At 38.7% G+C, this 26,453-nt stretch overlaps 2 protein-coding genes across 3 annotated transcripts in view; both read left to right on the top strand.

Annotated features, from left to right (window-relative positions):
* The window catches only part of ankrd27 (ankyrin repeat domain 27 (VPS9 domain)), a 41,022-nt gene extending 31,268 nt beyond the window's left edge, over positions 1–9,754 (top strand). The window contains exons 18-28 of the mRNA XM_044355528.1: positions 79–138; positions 863–979; positions 1,326–1,370; positions 1,478–1,594; positions 2,432–2,626; positions 4,384–4,503; positions 4,596–4,769; positions 5,245–5,338; positions 5,462–5,540; positions 5,628–5,691; positions 6,931–9,754. Of these exons, the coding sequence (XP_044211463.1) occupies positions 79–138; positions 863–979; positions 1,326–1,370; positions 1,478–1,594; positions 2,432–2,626; positions 4,384–4,503; positions 4,596–4,769; positions 5,245–5,338; positions 5,462–5,540; positions 5,628–5,691; positions 6,931–7,500 (1,635 nt within the window). The 3' untranslated portion in view covers positions 7,501–9,754. The remainder of the gene's footprint in view (positions 1–78; positions 139–862; positions 980–1,325; positions 1,371–1,477; positions 1,595–2,431; positions 2,627–4,383; positions 4,504–4,595; positions 4,770–5,244; positions 5,339–5,461; positions 5,541–5,627; positions 5,692–6,930) is intronic.
* A 3,028-nt stretch (positions 9,755–12,782) lies between these two features.
* Positions 12,783–21,250, top strand: LOC122986144 (palmitoyltransferase ZDHHC7-like). 2 transcript variants are annotated; one of them, XM_044357258.1, is made up of 8 exons: positions 12,783–12,872; positions 14,105–14,179; positions 14,368–14,685; positions 14,826–14,950; positions 16,213–16,309; positions 18,855–18,936; positions 19,199–19,329; positions 20,130–21,250. In XM_044357258.1, exons 3-8 carry the CDS (start codon positions 14,374–14,376, stop codon positions 20,307–20,309), a joined length of 927 nt encoding a protein of 308 aa, XP_044213193.1. In that variant the 5' UTR covers positions 12,783–12,872; positions 14,105–14,179; positions 14,368–14,373; the 3' UTR covers positions 20,310–21,250. The 2 variants fall into 2 exon arrangements, with proteins under 2 accessions (XP_044213193.1, XP_044213192.1); XM_044357257.1 differs by having other exon boundaries at positions 12,814–12,938.
* The last annotated feature ends 5,203 nt before the right edge of the window (positions 21,251–26,453 follow it).

Below are 26,453 nucleotides of genomic sequence, written 5' to 3'. Positions count from 1 at the left end.
CCTGCCTGAAAATATGTTCTTTTTGGTGTCAGGCACATAAACTGTTTATACATGTGTTTTTTTTTTTTTTTCCTATAGATCCTCATGTTGTTGCAGTCGACTCAGAACGGCCGTCAGCGCACAGGCAGCGGAGTCGATGTGAGTCTGATCTACTGTCATGTCTTTATCAGAGAGACCTTCAAGCAACCTGTCAGAGTCAGAGGTCAGAGGTCACAGACTCCAGACCTCAGATACAAAGACGTTTGTCCCTAAAATGATCAACAGGTGCTAAATAAAGAGTTAAATCACAGCGTTCAGAATATAAATTAATGACCATTTTTAGTAGTTAAAAACTAAATTCTCCTTGGAGATACTAAAGTTTTCTTCTAATACAACTTCTTCTTCGGTGTGTTCAGCTATTTCCTGACTTCCACCACAAAATTTCAAGTGTTTTTATGTCAAACCAGCCAGTCATGATGAAAGAGATGCTTCTTGGTTTTATGTTTTTCTAAATAATCCGATAGAAAATGTTATAATCTGATGCAACAGAGCAGCTTGTAAAGTGAAACAAACGTCTATTTTTATGGAAACAAGGTGCAAGATCAGGTTTTTACTCCAGTAATATTATTAATTAATTCAGATCTACGACTGTGTGTCGCTCAGTATGAACAGTATTGCAGTTTTTGGATGTCTAGCATTTATGCAAAAAACTCTGCATGTGAAAAATGTTTTTTTATTTAATGATTTTGAGTTTTGTGTCTCTAAAAAGCTAAAATGGAAAAATGCATTTTTTTTCTTCCCTCTCTCTCCCTCCTCCTCCTCCTCCTCCTCCTCCTCCTCCTCCTCCTCCTCTTCCTCCTCCTCCTCCTCTTCCTCCTCTCAGTCTCCCAGTCGCTCCCCTCAGGCCTCAGACTGCAGCAGCCGTCGCTCCTCCATCTCCAGCACCTCCTCTCTGGGCTCCGAGGCCAAACCGGAGGGAGAACGGGTCCGACACAGAGAGGTAACCGACTGCAAAACACACCGAGAACAACAAGCTGATAGTACAGGAAACACTTTATATTAACCTTTCTAACCTTCTCACCTCAAAATCAACTGAATACAAATACAACTGCATATCAGAAACTAGAAGAGCAGTTTAGTCTAGTAGTAGTAGTAGTAGTAGTAGTAGTAGTAGTAGTAGTAGTAGTAGTAGTAGGACTGAGCTCCATGTGTGGTCTCTCCCTCTGTTCTTCTGTGGTTTTAACACAGACACATTTCATTAAACTACAGAAAAAGAAGCTTTAGAATCAATAGGCTGATACTGTTTCCATGGCGACTGACGCTGTCTGTGTTTGTGTGATTGACAGGTGGAGAAGCTGCTGCGTGCCGTTGCAGACGGTGATGTTGAGATGGTGAGAACAAACATTTTCTCTGTCTGAGCATCCTGAGGAGGAGAACGTGATTCGTTAATCAATGCTGTTTTTATCTGTGTGTGTGTGTGTGTGTGTGTGTGTTTCAGGTGCGTTACCTGTTGGAGTGGATGGATGAGGATGAGGAGGACGAAGGAGATATTCGGTCTGAGGCTCTGCTCTGCCACCCGCTGTGTCAGTGTCCCAACTGCGCTCCCACTCAGAAGGTCTGAAATGTGACAGAAACTAAATCGAAACTGAGGTGGAAGTAATTTTATTTATATATATATATATATATATATATATATATATATATATATATATATATATATAATTATAACAGGTCTTTATTTCACTTCCTCCATGTTGACCTGCTGTGTTGATTAATTTAGACTCATGTCAGATGCTCCACTTTGCCAAGTCAACACTTTCTCCAGAATTTACACATTTAAAGTCTTGGAGCCTTTTTTAATAAGGAGACATATCATGTTTTTTTATATTCTGTAGGATGTCGGATGTTAAACATGCTAAAAGTTCTAAAACTTGAGGTGAACGTATGTAAAACTGCTGCCTTCAAGTTAAGAGTCAGGGCTTCAATCTGCCCTGACTGCTCCGTTTGTTATCTCTACTTCCTCATCGTCAGATTGTTTCGCACATGCCCACAAATGGATGTCCGTTCTCTAATCGTCATTGCTAAGGTTGTTCTGTGGGTTGTTTTCTATATATTACTCAAACCAACAGTGAAAATGATCTACTAACAAGTATTATGTGTGCATCCGAAGTCTGATATATCTTATTCCTCTGTGCCGTAGACCTCTGTTGTCCAAAAACTATAAAAAATGAATGAGCCACTTTGCTGCACTGGGTGTCAAGATATAACTTTCATCAGTATAGCTTGTCAAGGATTTGCTGATCAAGACTCAAACTTCAAAAAATCTTGTAAGGATATAAGCGACAACCAAAGAGCTGATGGAAAAATGGTGTCAAGCGTCAGGCTGAATGTATCAAAAAGAGGATTTCAGTAAAAACGTTGCTCTCTCTCTGATCCTCCGTGTGTCCCGCAGCTGTCCGTCCTGCAGGCCGGAGCTCTCGGCGTTAACAGCTGCAACGCAGACGGTTTCACGCCGCTCCACGTCGCTGCCCTGCACGGCCACTCGGCGCTGGTCGCCCTGCTGATCCGCCACGGAGCCAACGTCAACGCCCGCACCAACCAGAACGCAACGCCGCTTCACCTGGCCAGCCAGAACAGCCACGTCCAGGTAGGAGCAAAGCAGGATGGGTAGTGGTACAAATTATTTAATTTATTAATTAATCATACAGAGCAGCAACACTCTGATACTCTGATGAAGAAGGTTTTATTGTGTTTACGGTCAAGTTATTGCTGTTAATGGAATAAAAATGATCTTTTTGTCTACATGTCATCTGTGACTGTTAATCTTATTGTGATTCAGTCATTCATGATAATAAACACTCAGATTTTGGACACTTCGGAATCACCATCATTTCATCAGCACTGACAGCTGCAGTGTAACTTTAATGATGATACTTTTCCTTTAAGAACCCTTAATTAGCATTTACATACACAGCACCAGTCAAACATCTGGACTCTATATATAAGCAGTATATAAAGAGTTAATTCATTGGTTTTTTTACACTATAAGAAGTTATAAACAGGACATTTTAAGTGTTTATTAATGTACACTATTTGTCAACAATTATAACTTCTCATATGTTATATCATGTGTTTTACCATATTGTCGTTGATTTTCTGTTTATACAGCAGCCTCCTCATATTAGTGCCTGCAATCATATAATTATAATATTATATTATAAATAAGTATATCTGCTAATAACTACATTATAGTGTGTTATAAAGCATTTATTATATGTTTATATACTGATTATAAATGCTAAATAGGGGGACAAGTAAAGTGTTAGCACTTCATATATATATATATATATATATATATATATATATACACACGTAAAGGTGATGCATTGCATCGTGTGATTTTTTAGCAAGTAATAGTATTCATGCTATAGAAATTGCACTCTTGCAGCTTTATATGTAATTTATACACTTAACACATTGAATGCAGACACTGATGTGTGTTCGGTAGCAGAGAGGAAATGATTTTGATTGGCCAGTGACGTTATTGAGACGTCTGTTCATTTTGAATATTAAACTGTTGTAAGAGAAGATATGGATCAAACTATTGATTATATATTTCATATCAAAATGTTGACACATATTGTGATGTTGCACATTTTCTTGAGAAACTGTTTGGATAAAAAAAACTAGACAGGAATGTTTGATTTTAACTTATCCAGGAAATAAGCTGCCTCAGTGTAAACAGCATAGGAAAGTAAATCTGTTTTATCAGAGAAATCTAATCTAAATCTGATACTAATCTGTAGACAATGGTTCCTGGATGACAGCAGAGTCAGCGCTGAGGTAACAGCTGTAATTAAACACTGCTGTGTTACACTATTGTGTCATGTTAGTGATAAAAATTAAAAAAGATTACGGGAGAGTGTGATGTAGAAGTGGGTCAACCACACCGCTGGTCATTTCTCTACAGTCAGCAAGTCTGCTTCATGTTTGTGAGGAGGTTTAACAGCAACACCTGCTGGCAAGAAGTCAGCAGCACAGGAGAAAAGATTTTAAGGATCAGAGTCCACAATGAAAGGCTTTTATCTGTTCAGAGGTTTTTGTCTTCAGTTGGAACTAAAGAGCTCAGAGTTTTGAGAGATGGACTGACGTGTTGTTGGTTTTGGTCTTTTCATAGAAATGTGTTCATGAGAAGAAGAATATAGGATTACACCAGCTCTTATCTTTTAAAACGTAGATGATATTTACTGTGTTTTACTTTGAATTTACTTCATATCAACAACAACAATCTGACTCAACAGTTTTTGGGTAGAAGCTAAAAAAACAATGACCTCAGCTTGTCATAAAATACGTGACATCACATAATATCCTTCACATAACGAAGTAACTGTGTGTGTGTTTTAGGTGGTGAGGTTTCTGCTGGAGTGCAACGCCAAACTCAATAAGAAGGATCACTACGGCAACACACCTCTGATACACGCCTGTCTCCGTGGAAACCTGGAGACAGCCACCACCCTGTTACAGGTAAACACACACAGTCTCTCATGAATCCGGCAGACAGGATGTAGTTTCTAGAAGATCATTTTTTTAATAAAAACATGATTTTGTGTGTGCAGAGTAACGCGTTGGTGAACGTAGTGAACAATCAGGGGAACACGGCGCTCCATGAGGCGGTGCGAGGCGGACACCAGACGCTGGTGGAGCTGCTGCTGAGGGGCGGAGCCTCAGCCGGCGTCAGGAACAAGAGGCAGAGGACGCCGCTGGACTGCGCCTACGAACTGGGTGGCAAGGTGAGTGTTAAACACACACTACAGGGACAGGGCAGCGTATCATATCTGTGACTGAATCCTGGACTTCACCGCACTGATTTTACTAACCTGTTAATACTTGTATGCTGTATTATAACTAATATCTATATTATTATGCTGTAATTTCATCTGAAACTGTTTTTTGTAAGGTTTGTGGCATTTAAGAGGCTAAAAATGTATATCAGAGTGAAGACTTTGAACATGGAAACCCAATGTTTTGGGTCCGAGTCGAACCTAAAATCTTTATCACATGACATCCACCGTCCACACTTATACTGTTCATTGTGTTGCACAATAGAAAAATGTGTTATTTTTTGTCAAGTATGATGTTATTACCAGTAATGATAACGGCAAGAACATATTTATATGTGTTTACATCTCACTGACATGTTGAAATGTTGTTTTTGGTTACAGGAAACTAACTAACTAACTAACTTGTTCGTGTTTGCTTCTGCAGAACACTGAGATCCTGAGAGCTCTGCAGAAAGCGTCTGGACTTTCCCCCGATGCTGAACCAATCAAACTCCTCTCTGTGCCCAAAGGAGCTCTGGGTAACAAACTGCAAATACACCATCTGTTTAGTTTAGTCGAGTCAGCCGCTAGGAGTAATGAGGCCCCCTTTGTGGACTTGATGAAGTGTAATTAATTTATATGAACCCTTGTTGTCACTGCAGCTCATTCGTTCGTCCAGCGTCTGAGGCTGCAGGATCACGCCAACGGCAGGAGGCAGAAACTGGCTCAATCCATCAACAGGTACAGCTATAGTTAACCAAAATCTACATAAATCTTTCTTGTTCTTGGTTAAGTAATCAAATTAACTGTGTTTTTGTTTTTATTCAGGATTCAGCAGATGAAGAAAGGTTCCTCTGGTCCTCCTCCCAGATGTTCACCAAACCTCAACCAGGTACGCTGGCAACATGGATCTAGAAACAGCAAAGATGGTCCAGACTTGTGTATATCTCATCAACTATGGGATTAAATTTTATACAGACATTGATGTTCCTCAGAGGATGAATCCTATTGACTTTGGTGATTCTCTGACTTTTCCTGTAGCGCCACCAGCAGGTCAGTTCATCAGGATTCCTCTAGAATAATGACTGATGACTTCCTGTCAGTATAATTTGTACTGAGATTAAAGGGGAACGTCGACTATTTTACACATGAAGATCTGTATGATGTTCACATGTCATGGCCTCTGAAAACCGTTGTATGGTGTCCTCTGTCTGCGTTGCTAAGTAACCAGATCACTCAGAGAAACCAGGTTACGTAGGTAATCCGGGAACATTGTACATTTCATCTCATTCACTTCAATTTCAAATTTAAACCTGTAGCATCTCCTCTCACCTAGAATATATTTTACATATTTTTTTATTGTAACAAGTTTGTAAATTTCTTTCTTTCTCTTTTTATATTACTTAATTTTAAATTTTCCTTTAATTTTGTGTATGTTTTTGACTGTTATGCACCACAACACCAAGGAAAATTCCTTTTATGTGTGAACCTACTTGGCAATAAACCTGTTTGTGATTCTGATGTTCTGATGTAACCTGGTTACTGTAAATCTGCGTATACATGCAGCAGTAACTTTATTTTGAAAGCTGAGCTCCTCTTCTGAGACTCCTCAAGTGTCTGAATTTAACAAAAATCAAACGTTCAGTGGTGTAAACTGACTTATTTAGACTTGCACAGGCTGCTTTGTTTTAGTTTCAGTTTTAGTTGGAATTTAATTTCAATTATTTGAAGTATGAAGACGCATCTCTCCATGTAACGATCTCTTCTTTCATCCAGCTGCTCCGCGCTGTGCTTCCCCTGTCTGCAGTCTTTATGCACATCTGTACTTTTATAAAGCTGATTATAAACCTGGTTATGCGGATAAATGGCAGAGTAATCAGCGTTCTCCAGAAGAAATCTACCTGAGGGGACCAGGTTTCTCTAATCCCCCTACCCCAATTACAGAAACCAGGTTTCTTGTTTACATGACAGTTAAGAAATCAGCTTTATGGAGAAAACCCACTATAACTGGATTACTTAAGTGCCTGTAAACGCACTGTGTGTCTCCTGCAGCTGAGATGTCTGAGAAGTCTTTATGTATTATCCAAATTTACAGTATTATTCTTATTACAACCTCCGTTTTCCTTCGCAGGTGAATCCAGACAGGAGGAGGTTGAGGCGAGTGGAGACGTTGGAGGTCAGCAGCCCCTCAGGAAGCCTCGCCGCCGCCGGGCCCCGGCTGAGGGAGCGGCCCCTGGGTCGCTGTCACACTCTGGACTCTGGAGAACACGCGCCAGAGCGTCCGGAGCGCACACACACTCCCAACACGACTGAACACACTCCAAAAGAGAGCGATCAGCTGTTTAGAGACACAGATGATGACACCAATGAATCGCACTCCGCCGATGTCACTGACTGTTGCGCCGAGACCTCGCCGCCCCCGCCCTCACTCACCCCGACCAATCACTCCGCTTCGCTGGAGTCCGACAAGTCATCCGACAGCCGGAGCCCTCTAAACGGAGAGTTAGAGGAGTCGTCTGACCACCAGACTCCGCCTCATACCGAAGACACGTCCACGCAGTCAGACAGCGGGGACGGAGACTCTTATCTCAGCCGCCCGGCTGACCTCAACATCCCGATCCACACTGACGAAGGCGATCAGAGAGACACTGACCAACCACCAGACACCACCAGTACAGCTGAGTTGAATCAGGCAGACTGAAAAGGAGACGTTGTGAGGAAGAAGAGAAGTTATACACCTGCCGTGAATGTGACGGAGGAGCAGGTTTAGGTTTCCCTTTAAAGAAAAACACCAAAACCTAAATGTTTGCCAAAAGGAAAAAAGAAAGCACATTATTTTATATCAGGTGGGACCAGCTGTTCCAACTGAGGATGCAGTAGTCTGACTCACACTGGAGGTTTGTCCCCTGGTGGAAAATACACACTGACGTAAAGTCAACAGAGTGACTTCAACCAACTAAGAACAATAACAACAGTTTTGAAACAGTTTTTTTTTTTTTTTTTTAAAGAATTCACCCAAATTACAAAAACACATATTCTCTCATGTATCTCTCGTGGTAATTAGCCTTCGAGATAGTTTTGGTTTTGTCTGTCCAGGTATTTCTGTCAGATATCCGATTCAGATCGACACACAGTACAGTCAGGCGCTGCCGAGCTTCGTTACACTACCGTTCCTCTCATGGATGTAAAAAATCATTTAACGATACTTTACTGATGTTTAGATGTCAGTAACCGACTCCTTTGAAAGAAAGAAAGAACGTCAGAGAAAGAAAGTTTAGAAGTGTGTGTGTGTGGACAGAAGGAGAGCTGAAAATGAAACTTATGTTTTATTGGGTAATTCATAATAATAACTGTATTTGTACACAGGGCTGCGCAATATGACGATATATATATATCGCGTGACGATAGAAAAACACCTTATCGTTTCATATTATGATCTATTGTTAATTTCGTTAGATTGCAAATCACACTCTTTACAGCAATATTTTTCGTGGTTTGGATGACGTGGATTGCGTGGGTGTGTCGTGTGTTTACTCGGATGCAGGCAGGAAATTTGCATGAAGGCAACACAAACAAAGATGATGGAGGAGAGCGAACGTGACGCAGACGAGACTAAAAACGAGGAGCTCGTAGACAAAAAGAGACGCTGCTTCTGTCGCATGGATGTAGTTCGGGTATGAGAAGTCTGACTTTTCCATGTGGTCATTTTATATAAACAGTTTATTCACTGAACTTACAGAAAAATGTGATTTATGGTGATATTTATTGTTATCTGGATATGAAATGACCTGCAGTATATCAGGATTTGATGCAGCCTGAAGTGCTTTTACAAAACAAGATTAAAAGTAAAATTAGGCCAACTAAAATGATAACAGTAAATTAAAAAAAATTGACCACAGTACAATAAAATATTAAAATTTATACAATGAAAGTCAATAAACTGGAGTCTCTGCTACTTTAACATGCATAGACGTGTGTCATACACAGATTCCTGCCTCCGGCCCAATAAATAATAAATAAATGAATACAGTCTAGTTAGTGCTGATTACAGAATTAAAACATTACATTTAAAACACTTTCATGTTTCCTGTTACTCTGTATAAACCACATAACACACTCTCAGCTGTTTTCATACACAGGGACTGTTTCTTTGGTAGAAAGTAGTTCCAGTGAAAACCACTGAAACTGACATCTGTGGGTTATACAGAGATAGTTTCTGGTAAACCACATTGCTGTTTATATTTTTAAATGTCATTTTCACTGCTGTCAGCACCACAAACCAGATTAAATTCTTCTCCATTGTATTGGGGTTGAAGGCAAATGAACAAAGAAAGAAACGTCCGCACACAGATTAGATTAAAGACAGACGGATATCTCAAAACCTGGACAAATAAAACCAACACTCCTGTCTCTGTATGGCAGGTAAGTGAGAAACTATGTTTGTAATTTGGGTGTACTGACCTTTAAATGTCACAATGAAACGTTAAAATGTAGTTTTCTGTTTCATGTAAATCTTTAAAGGGACCGGTCGCTCCCTGATTTCCTTTTAACGTCACGTTATAGCTCCAACAAATCCCTCAGATTCCCTTCGAGCACGCCGATGACACAACTATCATTTGAAATTCTTAGATTTGAGTGATCCGTCGGGACAGAAACACCCAAAAAATTATAAAGTTTGATCCCAGAAATTTCCATGACCTTTCCTTCCTGTAAAACAGCATAATATTGTTTTATAGTTAAACTTAATAGACGCACAGAAAAACAATCAAAACTGCCTTTTTCATCCTAATTGACATCCTGTGTATTTACATTTTTTTTGTAAATGTGCTGAAGCTTAACAGCTGCCTGCGCTGTAGTAACACAACTAAAAAACACGCAAAACATATTTTAAAAATTTCCTACATAAGAGGAAAATATTACAATACTCTGTCCCGATGATGCAATGACAGACTCTACTAATAAAAACTGCATTTCGTTGTGATTTTACCAGCTCAGATTTTATCAGTAATATTAACAGAATCCAGGACTTAAACTCCTCCTCCTCCTCCTCTTCCTCCTCTCACCTGAGTTTGAAGCACTTTCTTCTCCTTCTAGCCTCCACAAAAAGAAAAAAAAAGGGATGATGTTATTTTAGTTTGTGCGGTATGTTTTTTTTTTTTAATTTTAAGCCACTAGACCGTAGCTCTGATCTGACCGCCAGACTTCATCTGAAGAAGATGTTTGTTGTTTTACTTGAATACTAGACATCAGCTCAGTTTCAGTGTTAAACATGAGTTTACAGTTGGTGGGTTTGCTCTTTCTTTCCCCCCCTCCCCTCCCACGTTTAACATCATACTACTCTACTCACTGTTTTATTAGGATCATTTCATTTTATTTATGAGCCCTGTTGATGGCAGCGTGTCGTGTGTTCAGAGAGTTTCAGCTTCTCCTGAAGGTTAGAATGTGTTTTCTCCAGAGACGTAGAGAAACTGAAAGGGTCGCATCGCTGGTTTCATGTGTTTGCTCATTTAAATACACATCACTGCTGACTTTTTTCCTAATCATACCGTATTTTTAGATTGATTTCCTTCCTCCCAGACAGACTTTACTTTGAGTTCATTTCTATTGAAATCAACTTGCAGAGATGTGAAACTCCTTGCAGACAGATGATCCATCACAGTCAATATTTAGTCACTTTTATTGTTATTTCTTTGTGAGAGTTACGTTATTGCTGCATTTTAATGGCGTTCAGGAGACATTTTCACATATATATTTATATACAGAGATTAAAAACCCTTTGTGCTGCAGTGTCCTGAACATCAGCAGCACATAGAACAAAAACAAACATAAAACAGACTTATTATAAAATATTTAAAACTGCATCAGAAGTTAATCATAATTCTTGGTTTGATATTGATGGTTTTATCCATCTTAAGCAAGATTCAAGTCTCTGCTAGTTGATTTTCACAGCATATTAAAATGATCTTTAACCACTTTTTATCTGATGGTTTAATTAGTGGACAGTAGTCAGGAGTGCTGAGCTAATTAAAACATGTCAAACCATCAGTTCAGTCCTTTAACATTAGAAGATATTTAATCTTAAGACTGACACATTACACCATGATGCAGTATAAGTGTGACTGTTCACTTCACATGCTGTAGTTCACTGATCGTACACGTTTGACTGAATGAAGCTCAGTTTAGCTTCGGTGTAAACTGACCTCGATACCTCTCTGACCTTCTGTTTCTCTGTGTTTCTGTCAGTTTTTTTGTTAACTGACCGTTTGTTTCCCACCGTCAGTCGATGCAGTTCCTCTTTCTGTCTTTGGCCCAAAGAGGTCAAAACTCCAGCAACACTTAAAGTATAAAGAACAACTTTATAGTGACGTGTTGCTGGATTTTTGACCTCTCGAGACCTTGGAAGTAGGTGAAGTTTTGCCAGAAATCCCGACTCTACCGTCAGTTTTCAGCAAAGCAGCGTGTTTGTGTTTCACAGTGTTTAATTTAAACTGAACGTGGATGTCAAACACAATCAGAAGTCAAGTCTTAATTATTTTTGTACCACTGTTTTTATTTTCTGGTTTGGATGTTTAAAGATGATGTGAATGTGCCTTATTTAATTCACACCCAAATAACCAATAATAAAACTTATGATTAAGATAAATTCTGTTTGTTTTTTTTAGCAGTCGTGTTTTATGGAAGAAGCTTCAAGTATATTAAAGTTGATTCTCTGGTTCAGGTTTTTGAAATGTGAAGATTTGCTGCTTTTCTTTGTTTTATATAATAATGAACTGAATATCTTTGAACTGTTGGTTGCACAAAACAAGATGAAGGTGACATTTTTTACAAACAAAATCCTAAATCAAGACAATCTGCAGATTCATATAAGGGGAAAATAATCAAAAATATTCAAATACAGTTTACTACGAGGGGTTTGACCACATGTACAGTGGATTCAGAGAGTATTTTTACCCCCTTTGTGCACTTTATTGTGTTGTAGATTTAATTTTAAATGGATAAAATTACCATTTTTGACAAATGACAAAGTGAAAATCTGTTTTTCAAAAATTTAACAAATTTATTAAAATTCAAAAACTTAAATATTTCACTTATGTAAGTATTCCGGACGTGTATCACTGAACCAGGATATCATCAGCCACATAAATCGTATGTATCAGTGTATTTCTTCAATAAATGTACTTGTGTAATTTTAAAATAAACACAGGCGTTTATAGGTTGATGTACAGTAGTTGAGCCAAAACCTTTCATCCTGGTTTGACAAAGAAGAAAACTTAATTCAGGGTCCATTTATATTTGTGCTGTTTTCATGATGTGTTAATATTTCGAAATTACAAATAGACTGTCTAAAAAAAAATCTGGTGTCTATATGAACAGTGAATGATCACTGTAATCATTCCTCCTGTTCATACTGGATATTAAAAGATCCTTCAAATGTGCTTTCAATGTAAGTGATGGAAGCTAAAATCCACAGTGTGTCCACACAGTCATTTAAAAGTTGATGTGAAGCTTATATGAGTCTTCAGCAGTCTGAGTTAGTCATATCAAGTGGATATCTGACACATTTACAGTCTTTTTAGCATCAAATTCCCTCTTTGTGTTTCCTCGGACAGTGTTTCCCTGTTGAGCTGCGGTGGAAGTATAGTAACAAAAAGAGGGACTTTGACACTAAAAAGACTGTAACGTTGAAAGATATCTACTTGATTTGACTCATTTGGATGCTGAAGCTTCAGATAAACTTTTAAATACATTTTTGCACAGAAGGAGGACTGTGGATTTTGTCCTCCATCACTTCCATTGTAAGTGCATTATGAAGGGATCTTCTAATGGTCAGTATGAACAGAAGGAATGATTACAGCAAGAAAAACATATTTCACTGCTCATTTGGGCTCCTGACTGTTGTTTTAAGACACATTTGAAAACTATGAATCCATCCATGAAGTTTAAAACCTAAAGACTGAACCAGAAGAGGGCGCTAATCCATTATGAAGGATGTCAACTGCTGTTAAAAAACGAGAAGAAGAAGAAGAAGAAACGTCACTTCCTCCCAAAACAAGCGGAGCAGTCTGGAAAGCGGTAGAATAGTTGTCATTTATTATAAAACATCTGACAACAAACTAATTTCCTGTATCTGTTGAGAAGGTGAGTTGTCCTACCTAGAGTTAAACTGAGAATAATATATTTCTGCTGAGCTACAACAGAACTAAAGAGCCACATTTTAGCGATGGAAAACTGGAACATTCTCATAATGTTTTATTTAATTCCGGTGGGAATAACCCTCAGAGAACGAATCGTCCCGGGACGTTAATTTCAGGTGTAAAAACGAGATTAAATCTGATAATATGACAGGTAGCTACACAGCTGTTAGCCTGCTGTGGCTAGCTTAAGTTAGCTGACCTAACTGTCGTGTAACGTCTGTAACGTCAATTAACTTCTGTACCTTTGTTATATCGTCCGTGTTTCTAACCATACCAGCTGCTTTATTCCAGTTAAATCATGTACCGGTAGGTGGATTTGGAGCAAAGTTAAACAGCTAAATATCTAGAAGAAGGTGTGTCACCGGTTTGTGATGCTATCATAGCGTTAACACAGCCATGCTAACGTTTCATTTAACACACCAACACTCAGATCCAACATTAAAGGTTCAAATGTGTCTTAAAACAACAGTCAGGAGCCCAAATGAACAGTGAAACATGTTTTTCTTGCTGTAATCATTCCTCCTGTTCATACTGACCATTAGAAAATCCCTTCATAATGCACTTACAATGGAAGTGATGGGAGACAAAATCCACAGTCCTCCTGTGCAAAAAATGTATTTCAAAGTTTATCTGAAGCTAATATGAAGCTTCAGCTCAACAGGGAAACACTATCCAAGGAAACACAAAGAGGGACTTTGATGCTAAAAAGACTGTAAATGTGTCAGATATCCACTTGATATGACTAACTCAGACTTCTGAAGCCTCATATAAGCTTCATATCTACTTTTAAATGACTGTGTGGACACACTGTGGATCCCCATCACTTCCATTGAAAGCACATTTGAAGAGGATCTTTTAATAGCAGAACCTCCAGTGTCAAACTGCACACGTGTTATTCTCAGTATCACAGTCAGTCCAGCAGGCAGAGAGCTGCTGTAGTGTTTTCTTCAGCTTTTGTTGCCTCCAAAAGTCGAAAAGTAGTGTTTTACACTTTTTAAAATGGTAAAACAGAGGGAAAGCTTCTCTGTTTCTGTCATCATGAACAGATGAGGGTTAAACTGTAGTTATGTTACACAGTAATAGTTCAACTTTTATGTCTGCTGTCGACAGAAATGTGACCCAGCTTGAGAGTCCATCGTGCAGCTGAAAGAGAGAAGATAATGTCATAAAGTAAAGGCACTTTCAGTAAGTACGCATCAACATGAGATGGATCTGTGTGCACAGTTTTTCAGTTTTTCAGTTCATTTCCTCTAATATTGTAAATATTTTTGGTGTTTTTGAAATCCATGTTAGTAAAAACTCACTTCCACCTGCCTGTCCTCCTCCTCCTCCTCCTCCTCCTCCTCCTCCTCCTCCTCCGTGTCTTCCATCAGGGCAGAATGTCCTCAGGCCACCGGCTGAGGGATGTGGAGCAGCAGCGCCCCCTGCTGGACGAGGAGGATGAGGAGGAGGCGGCGATGGCGAGGAATTACCGCAGCGAGGCTAAACAGCTGTGGTTCATCCAGGACGGCTGTGGCATGGTTTGCGCATTCATCACCTGGTTCCTGGTCTTCTTCGCTGACTTCGTGGTCACATTCGTCATGCTGCTGCCCTCCAGGAGCTTCTGGTACGCCGTGGTCAACGGGGTGGTCTTCAACAGCCTGGCCGTGCTGGCGCTGGCCTCCCACCTCCGCACCATGCTGACCGACCCGGTGAGGAGGCTGAATGTTTTTTTGGGGGGGCCAGACTTTGGTTTAATGGGGAAAAATAGAAGCTCTAAGTTGCAGCTAAGCAATGAGATTTTTCCCATTTTATCGCTTCATCGCCTGCTTTTCTTCCTTCTTCTCGTCAGGGAGCCGTTCCTAAAGGAAACGCCACTAAGAAATACATGGAGAGTCTGCAGCTGAAGCCGGGCGAGGTCGTCTACAAATGTCCAAAATGCTGCAGCATCAAACCTGAGAGAGCACATCACTGCAGGTCAGAGGAGTTCTTACAATCTGCAGGAAGTTTAAACATTAAAGAGAACATATTTTTCATATTCTGTGGCTCTACTGGAATATCTTTGCATGATTTAAAAAAAGTCTTTCTTAGCAACCGAGGCCTCAGAACGGACAGTCATTTATGAACATGCACAACGAGCCGACGTCAGCTCGTGTGCAAAGTAGAAGAAAACGTTGCAAATGAAGTGTTTGGAGCACATTCAAGCCCTGATTTTTGACTTACAGGGAACATTTCTATATACATTCACCTTTTACCATGTTTAACATCCAACATCATAACAGGATATAAATAGTAGAAAATCACAAAAAGCATAATATGTCCCCTATTTCCTGCTGCTGCTCCACAGAGCTCCAGAGTTGATGATAGCCTCTTTTCACAGTAGTCATTTGATCCATTAACATAAAAATATTGATTTGTGCAGTTTTAAATTTCTATTTATCCTCACATCGCGTCTTTTTCCTGCTACTTTATCACCTGGTTTGCAGAAAAGAAGAGAAGAAGAGAGATCTCTGTCTATAAAGATATTCCACAATTTGCATTCAGTAGATAAATAAAGTGAAGTTTGACAAAACAATCCCAACTCATGGTTCCACTTTTTTTTTTTTTTTTTTTTTGCATTTTCTAGAGCTTCAACCAGTCTGCTCAGTTGTCATGGAGACTGATCTGTTGATGTTCAAGCTTTAGTAGCTGCTATGATTTCATCCGTAGCACTTTTAGGACTTTGGGAGGTTCACCATCGAAGGTCAAGAATCAGCTTTGACGCTTTTCCTGTGAAATTCCTGGAAATGCAGTTTTTCAGCAATAACAGTAGAGATGACTTAAACATGTTTTATTCGGTTTGTCAAGCCTGTTGTCTCTACTGAAATGTTTTGAAACTGTTCAGAAGTAAGAAATTAGTCTAATTTACATTTATATTTTGTTATTTGACGGACGATTTTATCCAAAGTAACAGAAGCGAGGTGAGACAATCAAACGTTAGAGGACAGTGACTCAGAGAGAGACGAGGTACAAATTCTCAAGTAGCTTTTTTAAATAATTATTAAAGCCAGAAACAACTGGAAATAGACAAATGCATTAGAAATACAATAAACAACAAGAAAGTAGTGCAACAATCAACAAAGTGCTAAAAGGTTAAAGAGGCTCGAGTGTTGAGGTGTTCACAGAAGAAGAAGAAGCCTTCAGGCATTTCATGAATATAAGAAGACAGGAAGTAATGCTGCCATGTTCTTCTTCTACAGTATCTGCAAGCGCTGCATCCGCAAGATGGACCACCACTGTCCCTGGGTGAATAACTGCGTCGGGGAGAAGAACCAACGCTTCTTTGTCCTCTTCACTGTGAGTCACTTTACAATCCAGCAGCTACTTCCTGTATCCGACCCTCTTATGACAGAGTCACCTACACGGAGACGAGTCCTACAAGCAAGCAACCGCTTTGTTTTATGGTTTATTATTTTGGTTGCTTCATATTTTGACAAGATGACAGACCTGTTAACAGCTCAGATATAGATTCACAGAGGATTTATGTGTTGCTGTTATGCAGATTTTCATATAAGTTTCAAATCAGATCACAGCGAAAAAAGTATTTATTAAAAAAACAAATAAATAAAAAAGTAGTTTATTTGACATTCAGACAATGTGTTTTGGAGCTAAAATCCAGTTTGCGAACACTCTGCTCTTCTCTTTTATTGACTTTATTGTCCTGCACTTGGCCTAAACTATCAGTTATTATTAGTAGAGTGTTGAGTGTATTTGTTTATTATTGCATCACTAAGTGATTTCCATATTTTTTCTTTTTTTTTAATGTTCAGTCCTCTGACTGTCAGCCGCCTGATTCATGAAGCGACATCGGTGACGAATCCGTATGTGTGAATAGTTTCGACTGTGACTGTGTTCAGTGCTGTTGTAGAATTACTTTTATTAATAGCTAGAAATGTTCGTTAGATGATGAGCTCATTTCACATGTTACTATTTCAATATAATATATCAATTAATCAATTAATAATACAAGTTAAAGGCTGGTGATTTTCTATATTTTCTTATTTTCAACAAATCTCATGAAAAGACCAAAACCAACAATGAACTGATCTGTGCTGTAAACCTCCACTGTTGTCCAAAAATGTAATTTAAAAATAACTGCAGCTAAAAATTACTTTGATTATTGATTAATCTGGAGATTATTTTCTTGATAAATTGGTGGTTTAGTCTATAACTTGTCAGAAAATAGTGAAAAATGCTTGTTATCCTTTGGTGGAAACCAAGTACATGAACTCAAGTACTGGACTTAAGTACAATTTTGAGGTACTAGTACTAGTTGAGTATTTAAATTATCTACTTTGTAGTTCAACTGCGCTACAATTCAGAGAGAAATATTGTACTTAATACTCCACTGCATTTATTTGACAACTTTTCACATTCAAATTTGACATGAAATAAGAAAAGCCTCTAAATTACGCTGCACTATTTAAGATTTAACCAGCGATTTTCCAAAATTAAAACTCTAATATTTCACAAAAATGCAAAGATGAGAGAAAATTTCTAGAAAATGAATCCACATTTATGTATCAGAACTTTTCTTCTTTCATCTGTCGCTCAGATTTATCTGGTGACTCTTATAAAGTCCTTAAGATCAAATAATTACAATAAATGCTGCTTATGCACTGATTCATCAGTATTAATCATTTACTTTATTAAAAGAATGCAATATAGTCACAGCCTTATTTTCTGCAGAACAAGTACTTTTAATACTTTAAGTAAATTTACCTGATAATTCTTCTGTATTTTTACTGTAGTAGGATTTTTACATTGTGCTATTTCTACTTCAGGACGTCACCACTGAGAAGAGATTTATTAAAATGTTTTGTCCGACCAACAGTCCAAAGATATTCTGTTTATTTTCATTTATGACAAAGAAAAACATCAAATCTTCACATTTCATGAAACTACAACCAGCGTAGGAGAGTCGGACAGTACTGAGAGACGGACGTAGACGTTGTTGGTTTTTGGTCTTTTTATGGTAAACATCCTCCAGCCAATGAGATGCCAGTTTGCTCTTCTGCCGCAATATAATACTATTTTTTGACTCTTAACGCAGCAGCTCTGCCTTTCATAGCTGTCGTTCTGCCTCCTCACACGGTTTGCTGTTGGTCATTGGCTCAAATTCACGAGTCAGAGTTCTCCAGGTGAACAGTCTAGGGCTGCAACTAACTTATTTTCATATTCATTATTGGCTAATCCCATTTTTCAATTTATTAATTAATCCACGGTGATGAGATGCACATTTTTCCGTAATGTAAGACAATGAAAAGCAGCAAATACTCAAATTTTAGAGCTCGAAACCATCGAGTTTTAGGCATTTTTGCTTAAAAAAAAAAAGTACCTGAACAATTAATCGGATATCAAAATAGATACCGATTAATTTTCTGTCAATCAACCAATCAATTAACTGACGTTGCAGCTCTAGAACACTCTGAATGAGTGTGTTTCATGTTTTCCTGTAGACCAGCACCTCACTAGAATAGATGTGCGTTTTCCTTCAGTCGTTCATAGATGCAGGTTTGAACGGCTGTTAAACTGCTGGTGAACCGGTAGTGTTGCTTTTCTAACCAGCTGCTTTGTTTTAGTTTCTGCTGACCTTCATCATTTCAGTCAAAGTGGCCACAAAGCAGTTTCACACCAGGACAGAAAGCTCTCTAAATTACCTAAAAAGCTTAAATTTATACCATTTAAACTTCCTGTCCACTTGTTCTGGTAAATTTCACCTACAATTCGGCACCACGACGGGCTGAAACTGATGAAAGATGTCGCGTTAGATCCGTCAGACGCTGAGGTGCTGAAACACCGACAGAGTGAAGAGGTCTGGTACATTTTCTTCTTCTCACAGATGTACATCGCTATGATCTCCAGTCACGCTCTGGCTCTCTGTGGATACCAGTTCATCACCTGCATCAGAGTCCAGTGGAGAGGTAAGTCCTAAAAACACTCCAACACCTCTCCGCTGATTTAACTTCCTGTTTTCTTTCATCATCAGGTATCTATATCTTATCTATATCTATGTATCCGCTATGTATTGTGAGTCCTGCAGTCGTCTCGCAGGCTCATGCATGAGGAACAAATAAGTTGTTTTCTTTTGATGAGTCAAATGTGTCAAAATGAACCAAAAGAGGAAATGATCTCATGTTGAAACTGTGGTGAGACGAGCAGCCGGGTGTGTCTTCCTGTTTCCAGAGTGCAGCGATTTCTCTCCTCCGGTGACGATGATGTTGATGATCTTCCTCTGCATGGAAGGCCTCCTCTTCTTCACCTTCACAGCCGTTATGTTCAGTACGCAGCTCCACTCCATCTGCAACGACGAGACGGTGAGGACACGAACGCAGATATATTCTGCTGTATCAGGGCTGCGACTGATTTGTATTTTCGTCATCAATTAATCTGTTGATTAATTTCTCTATTAATTATTTAGTCATTTGGTTTATAAAATGTCAGAAAACTGTCTTGACTTTGTGTTCAAGTTCTTTGAGAAATTTATAATGTAGTTGAATGTCAGGAGGTTGCGATATGTAGCACGATAAGCTAGTAAAGCTAAACAGAAGCACGTTCCTGCACATGCTCAGTGGCGTCTGCCGTACAAGGAACTTCTCTCCAGAGACTCAAAATCTTATCACTGTTTTTACTCTTTTCTAAACAAACTATATCAGACTTTGGATACAGAGAGGATACACCAAACATGAGATTTGTTGACAGTTTTGGTATTTTCCTGATGAATCGATTATTTGTGTGGTTTGTAAAATGTCAGTTAATTGTGAAATATGTCCATCTCAAGCTCCTGGAGTCCATATTTATTCCTCAAAATGTCTTGTTTTGTCCGACCAACTGCCCAAAAACCAAAGATAATCAGTTCATCATCACAGAGGAGTAAAAAAAACAGAAAATATTCTCATTGAAGAAGCTTGAACCAGTTAATTTTTGCCATTTTTGCTCAAAAAATTACTTAAAAAATTGTTCCGCTAATAAAATTGTTGTCATTTTTCTATCGATCAACTTATCAATTAATTGCAGCTCTAAACAACTTAAAATCCACCTTTAGTGTGTCTGAGTGTGATGATGATGATGATGATGATGTCTGTGTGCAACGAGGTTGTGTATCTCTGTCCGTCAGGAGATCGAGCGTCTGAAGAACGAGAAGCCGACGTGGGAGCGTCAGACTCGCTGGGCCGGGTTGAGGTCGGTGTTCGGAGGTCAGCCGTCGCTGCTGTGGATCAACCCCTTCGCTGGACTCAGACTATCAACGCTTCTCCCCAAACGCGTCCGAAGAGGCGGAGCAGAGTTCTCCGTCTGACGAGCTGTTGTTTGACGGCGCGGATTTCTCCCGGTGAATCGAGACAAACCACGGTGGCGGAGTTTCACGGCATGAGAGTCGAGCTCCTCCGCAGTTTCACCTCACACGGAGACTGTTCCTGTGCCGAGGAACACGGTTCACACTCTGCTGCGGTTCCCCTGAGCAACAACACCTGACCTCTGACCTTTTAGTTGGTGGAGCATCATCCCTGCTGGGAGCTATAAAAGATCTCTAAACCCAGTCAGACTGACTGGAGGCTGCTGGATGTGAGGAGAAGTTTTTCTTCTACGTTAATCATTCAAATTTTCTCTGAGTCAGAATATTTTTTAAATTTGCTCGTTAAGATGCTGGATCCTCTTAGAGCTTTTCTCGACTATAGAAATTCTTTTCTGACTAAAAATCATAGATCTTGTTTTGCCAAACTGTTGGGAATCATTCCTCTAAAGAATGTGTATCTGTGTGTGTAAAGTTGATGTGCATCAACATAAAGCTGAGAGGTCACAATGAAATGAAATATTATACAAATATGATCACTTTCTGTTGATTTTAAAAGCCAGAATATGAATCTATTTAAGAAATCACGCTTTAAATTACACACCAGCAGAACACCCTTGTTTCTCCTTCTTTACAAACAGTGAGATTTTTTTCCTTTAAATCAAACTTTTCTTCTCATCTTAAAAAAATCACATCTGGTTTTTTCACTCTGGATTTTGTTTCCGTTAGAAATACGACACAACAGGCCTCGTTCAGCAACCTTCTCCTCATCTTCTCGTTTTCCTCTCCGACTTTTTCTGTGAGTTTCGCTCGTTACGAATGTTTCACGTCGGGTTCTCTTGACTGGACAAATGTTTTGTAAATTGCTTGTTTCGAAATGATGGATGCCACCTGTGCTTTTGGAGATTTGATCAACGCCTTCAAATGTGCGAATAGTGAGATTTTAACCCCCAACTGTGAAGTGGACATTAGCAGACAAAAACAATGTAAAAGTTATCACGTCAAAATAAATACAAACGCTTTAAGAGTGAGAGAAACAAATAATAAAAAAAAAAAAATCCTGTTGTTGAACCTCTCAGTAAATTGGCAGCCATGATGCACATCAAAATTCATATTATTATTATTATTATTATTTAATACATTGTGAACATTTTATGCCTTTAGAGATGACAGGAAACACATGACAGATGATAATCGAGTGTCATGTGTCTAAACCCAAATGTATTCAGATTAAGATCAGATAATTGTGATTCTTAAGTCAAACAAGTATTTCCCCCCCATGAAGAACGTCAGACTGTCTGCACATAACTCGCACGTCGGATTCACTCATAAATGTTGTTTGTGCCTAAGAGAAAATTCTATATATGAGAAAATTATTTTATATTCCGCTTAAAGCTACAATATGCAAGTTGTGGAAATCAAAAATGCCATTTCACGGTGATGTTTTAGGTTCTGAAACTGTAAACTTGTCTGTTAAGTGTATAAAGAGAGACTGAATTCAGTATTGAGCCTCACTGAGAGAAAAAGGAAATAGTTTGTGATATGTATGTTTTTCTGTTTCGAACCACTCTGACCCTCAGGACCGGACAGTTTTCCTTCAACACTTCTCAACAAGATGAAGCACACAGCAAAGTGTTTGTCTCTCTGGTGATTTCATGCTGCTTCCTCCTCCTGCTCAGAGGAGTTTTCTTACCCAGCATCACTGTATTATCCTTCACAAACTTACTGAAGTGTTGTTCTGTATTTATCTCTTCTTCTTTTTTTGCACATCCTGAAAAAAGTCTCAACTTATAGTATGTGACACAGGCCCTAAAACAATCTGTCATAGTCTTTAAAAGTGTTCTGTTGTCTCTGTGCCGAGAGGTTTTTCAGGATCATGTTGGTTATCATTCCCAAAATTGGTCAAAAGATCTTGAACTTAACCTGATGTGACATGGAAACACCTGGAAAAAGGTTTTGAAAAAAACTGATTTAACAAAGCAGTGATTGTACATTTTGTTTTATGAGATTCCAGATTCTTTTTTTTTTTTATATATGTTGATCTGTTTCCACTTTTCAGACATTTATTAAACCAAGTTCATCTCTACCTCTTTAAATCATCTCTGCTTCTGTTTTTGTGATGTCTAAATGCTTCTTAGTAATGCTAACAGTGTGGCTGTAGGGCAGCAGTCAGCAAATATGTTCAAACATGGGCCAGTTAGTTCAGGGTTTTTTCATTGGTGGCTGTTAACTGGTGCAGTAGAAACACCTGAACCACCAAGACCTATGTTAGTTTATTTAGTATAATTTATTTAAGGTAAACCTTGTCATTGTGGCCCAAAGCAAAGTTTAGAGAAAAGTCTGAAACTTAGTGAGGCAGAATTTTATTTCTTCTTTCCTGTAACAGCTGATATTAGTCACAGTCACAGCTGCTGATTTTCTCTGCCAAACAAGTATTTTTAATACATAAGTATTATGAGCTTGATGTAGTTAAAGTATTGCAGTAAAAGTAGTAGTTTGGTCCCTCTGACTGATATATTTATTATATATGACATCATTAGATTATTAATAGTGAAGCATCAGTGTTAGAGCAGCATGTTACTGTTGTAGCTGCTGGAGGTGGAGCTAGTTTACACTACTTTATATACAGTTAGCTAGTTTAGTCCAGTGGTTCCCAACCTAGGGGTCGGGCCCCTCAAAAGGGTCAGCAGATAAATCTGAAGGGTCGTGAGATGATTAATGGGAGAGGAAAGAAGAAAAAACAAAGTTGATACACAAATCTGTTTTCAGTTTTTGGACTTTTTCTCTAATCTTTGATTTTTGCTGAAATATTGGATCATTTGAACATTTATTGAAATGAAAGCATGTGAGAAGTTTAGAGGGAAAAATCACTATTTGGTGGAGCTGTTAACAACTCATAGACATGTGAAATGTGACCCCGACTACACACTGCTTTTTGTAAGACATCAAAAGCCAAAAAGGTTGGAAACCACTGGTTTCATCTTTAACAATGTGTTGTATTTTAAAAGCTTGTTATATTATCCATTGTGTCAAATCTTCATCTGAAAAGTAACTAAAGCTGTCAAATAAATGTAGTGGAGTAGAAAGTACAATATTTCCCTCTGAAATGTAGTGGAACGGAAGTATAAAGTAGCATCACATGGAAATACTCAAGTAAAGTACAAGTACCTCAAAATTGTACAGTACTTGAATAAATTTATTTAGTTACTTTCCACCACTTCTTATTCCTGCTGCAGGCTGGACAGTTCTTCCTCTCTATCAGCACTGACTCCATCTGTGCAGGCAGCCCAGTTTTCCCACTGACAGAACATTTTGGTGCCAGTTAATCATTTCTGATCTCTCCACACTACCACCTCCACCTTTTCATTTAGGGGAGAGAACTCCATTTTCCAGACATGTTGTGTAGGAGTCCATGCTTATTTCTTGTCCTTGTCCTGTTTTGGGGTCCGGTTCATGCCGGGCCCCTGACAGACCCCAACCCCGACATAACGGACCAGGAGCTGTTCTGGGGCTCCGACCAGTATGACTTCTCCGTGGTGCTTCGTGCTGCGGGGATGGAGTGTTTCTGGCACTTTGCTCACCGTGGAGAGAGATTCTACCTGAACTTCATGGTAAGATGAGCTGCTGACCACGTTTTTCACAAAATGACCAGATCTCTTAACTATTATTTCTATTTTGAAGCCACATAGAGTTAATTATTTTTCCAAGACAAAATAGTTAAGTTAGAGACGTGGACAAACTGAACTGAAGTCCCAATATTTGGCATTTATAAGCAGTAAACAGTAAACAATACCACACTATAATGTAGTTGCAAGCAGATATAAGTGTTAATTAATGAATTTTTCAACATAAACATGATAAATGACAGGATAATACAGTAAAACACAGTTGTAATTATAATATGTCTTCATGGGAGAAGTTATAGTTGTTGACAAATGTACATTAATAAATATTTAAAAATATCCTTAAATGTGCCTTAAAGGAGAGACAGACATGAAACATTGTGAACCTATCCTTTAAGTAATTTGTAGACTGGAAATGTGTTGTACACATATTGGGAAAAAAGTGGGGTTTTTTTCAATCTTTAAATTAATTAATTTATCTTTTATATAAGTTACTTTATAGGCAAATAAGCCTTTAGAGACTTTGTAAGAATGTAGTTGGACATACAAAAGGGATGCACCGAATGAAAAGGTCATGGCTGCATTGACAGATTACACATAAAATTGACAATTTGTACTGATGGTGGTGCTAAAGAAAATGTTCATGGATTGTCTAAAATCAACAGGGTTCATCCTCTGTGGAGCATGTTTGTGCCCACTACATTTCATGTAGAGTTGAGTTAACTTAATTGGCATTTCAACAAACATTGACAGGAATTTGCCTCAGTGAGCTTTGTCTGCTCTATTTATTACCCTGTAAGCACCAGATCCAGATCTGGTGCTTACAAGTTATTATTTTGTTCCCACAAAATCCACATTATAGTAACAGTCGGCTATGTGGAAATGTTTTTAACTCTGTGTTGCACATTTATCTACCTGCCCTCCTCTCTCTTTCCTGTCTTTCCGTAGGTCCAGTGGGTGACGGGAGTCGGCCATGACAGACACCTGTCTGTCACCGTCAACGCTCCTGGCGGTCTGTTAGTGTCGACTGTTGATGATGCGAAGGGTCAGATCAACTTTAAGGCTATGGAAACAGGTAGCTGTCTGTCTGTTACTTTAATAAAATCTGTCCAACACAAAATGTTTAGTTTCATGTGAATGAAGCTAAACTTCACCATCAACAGGAAGTGATGTTACCGCCCATCATTAACATTACAAAAACTACACTAAACACCATTAAATAGCAATAAATTGAAAGCAGCTCATCAAGGCAAAAAACATTTAACTTTAAGGCAAAAAATAACATTTTTCCACATGAAATGAACAATAAGTTTGGTCTCACTAGCTGACCACATGTTTCAAGACTCTAAGAAACCTGAGTCCTTGGTTGTTCACACCTAAGTGTGAAACCCCACCCATGGACTCAGGTTAACAAAACAAGAGGTTTTCTAGTGCCAGTAGCTACCACACAAGTCTGCTGGCTGATTTAACAAGAACAGGAGCCACAAAGCAGAGTTAGTTTGCCATTAACTCTGTAAGGACTGCACAAAGGAGTGACCTGGGCCCTCTGACCTGCATGACTGGGGCACCGTCTACCCAGCATTGTGTATTTTGCTCTTTTACCTTTTTGTTGAATAGATGCTTTTGGATATAAATGCTGTCTGTTTAATTTTGCACAAGAACGCGTTTTGCCAACCTCTGCATTACAGAGAACTCCAAAATCCTTCAACCTTAACTAGCTATTGATATGGTGATTTTGTTTATAGTTATTAAGTTAATTATTAATCAGAGTTCCAAATTGACAGCTTAGTAAATTTTGAGACTGAATTGGCTGAATTCCCCAGGGCAGTGCCCTATTATTATTAATTCTTGTCAACAATTTCTATTGATTTTAATAATCAATAATTGTCTTTGATAATTATAAATTATTGCGGATAGCCAAACTCGTAGCCAAGGCCCAACAAAATGGTGCCCCGTGTGAGGCCTAGTATTGTTGGCAATTATTCAGGATTATGCATTAAATAACCCTGATTAGATAACCCTGAAAATAATCCTGATGATGTAAGAGTGATGTCATCAGGGTTATCTCAGAGTGGGCTTAGAGCCTACAAATTTATAACAGAAAGCCCATGTTAATAACTGGGAATGTGGAGTTTGGAAGATGCAGACAGGCAAGGGAATATGGTATCCAGTTGCATTATGGGAAATGTAGGATACAGTTTTTTGGGCATTTGACCCAAACTGTGGACTAAAGGTCAGGATGTCTTGGCATCTGCTGCTTTGGTTATTATCAATTATTATTTTTATTATTATTTTATCTTTTTTAAGAGTCATGTAACTTGTATCACCTGTAAAGTATAATAATGAAGCACTGCAGTGATTTTTATGGTTCCACTGTAGCACACTGAAGAAAACAAAATGTCTGTGCTGTTTCAACACCTTCTTTGCTAATGAAATGTATCAAAACATTTGAAGTCTGTGGACCAGTCTGGTATTTGACAAGTACTTTTTTTCTCCTGAGATGACTGGTTTGGTGACATCAGCTGGA

This window comes from Thunnus albacares, chromosome 7 (assembly GCF_914725855.1).
Source record: "Thunnus albacares chromosome 7, fThuAlb1.1, whole genome shotgun sequence".
NCBI lineage: Eukaryota > Metazoa > Chordata > Actinopteri > Scombriformes > Scombridae > Thunnus > Thunnus albacares.
Note: the sequence above shows the minus strand (reverse complement) of the source record. Positions and strands in the feature narration are given on the sequence as shown.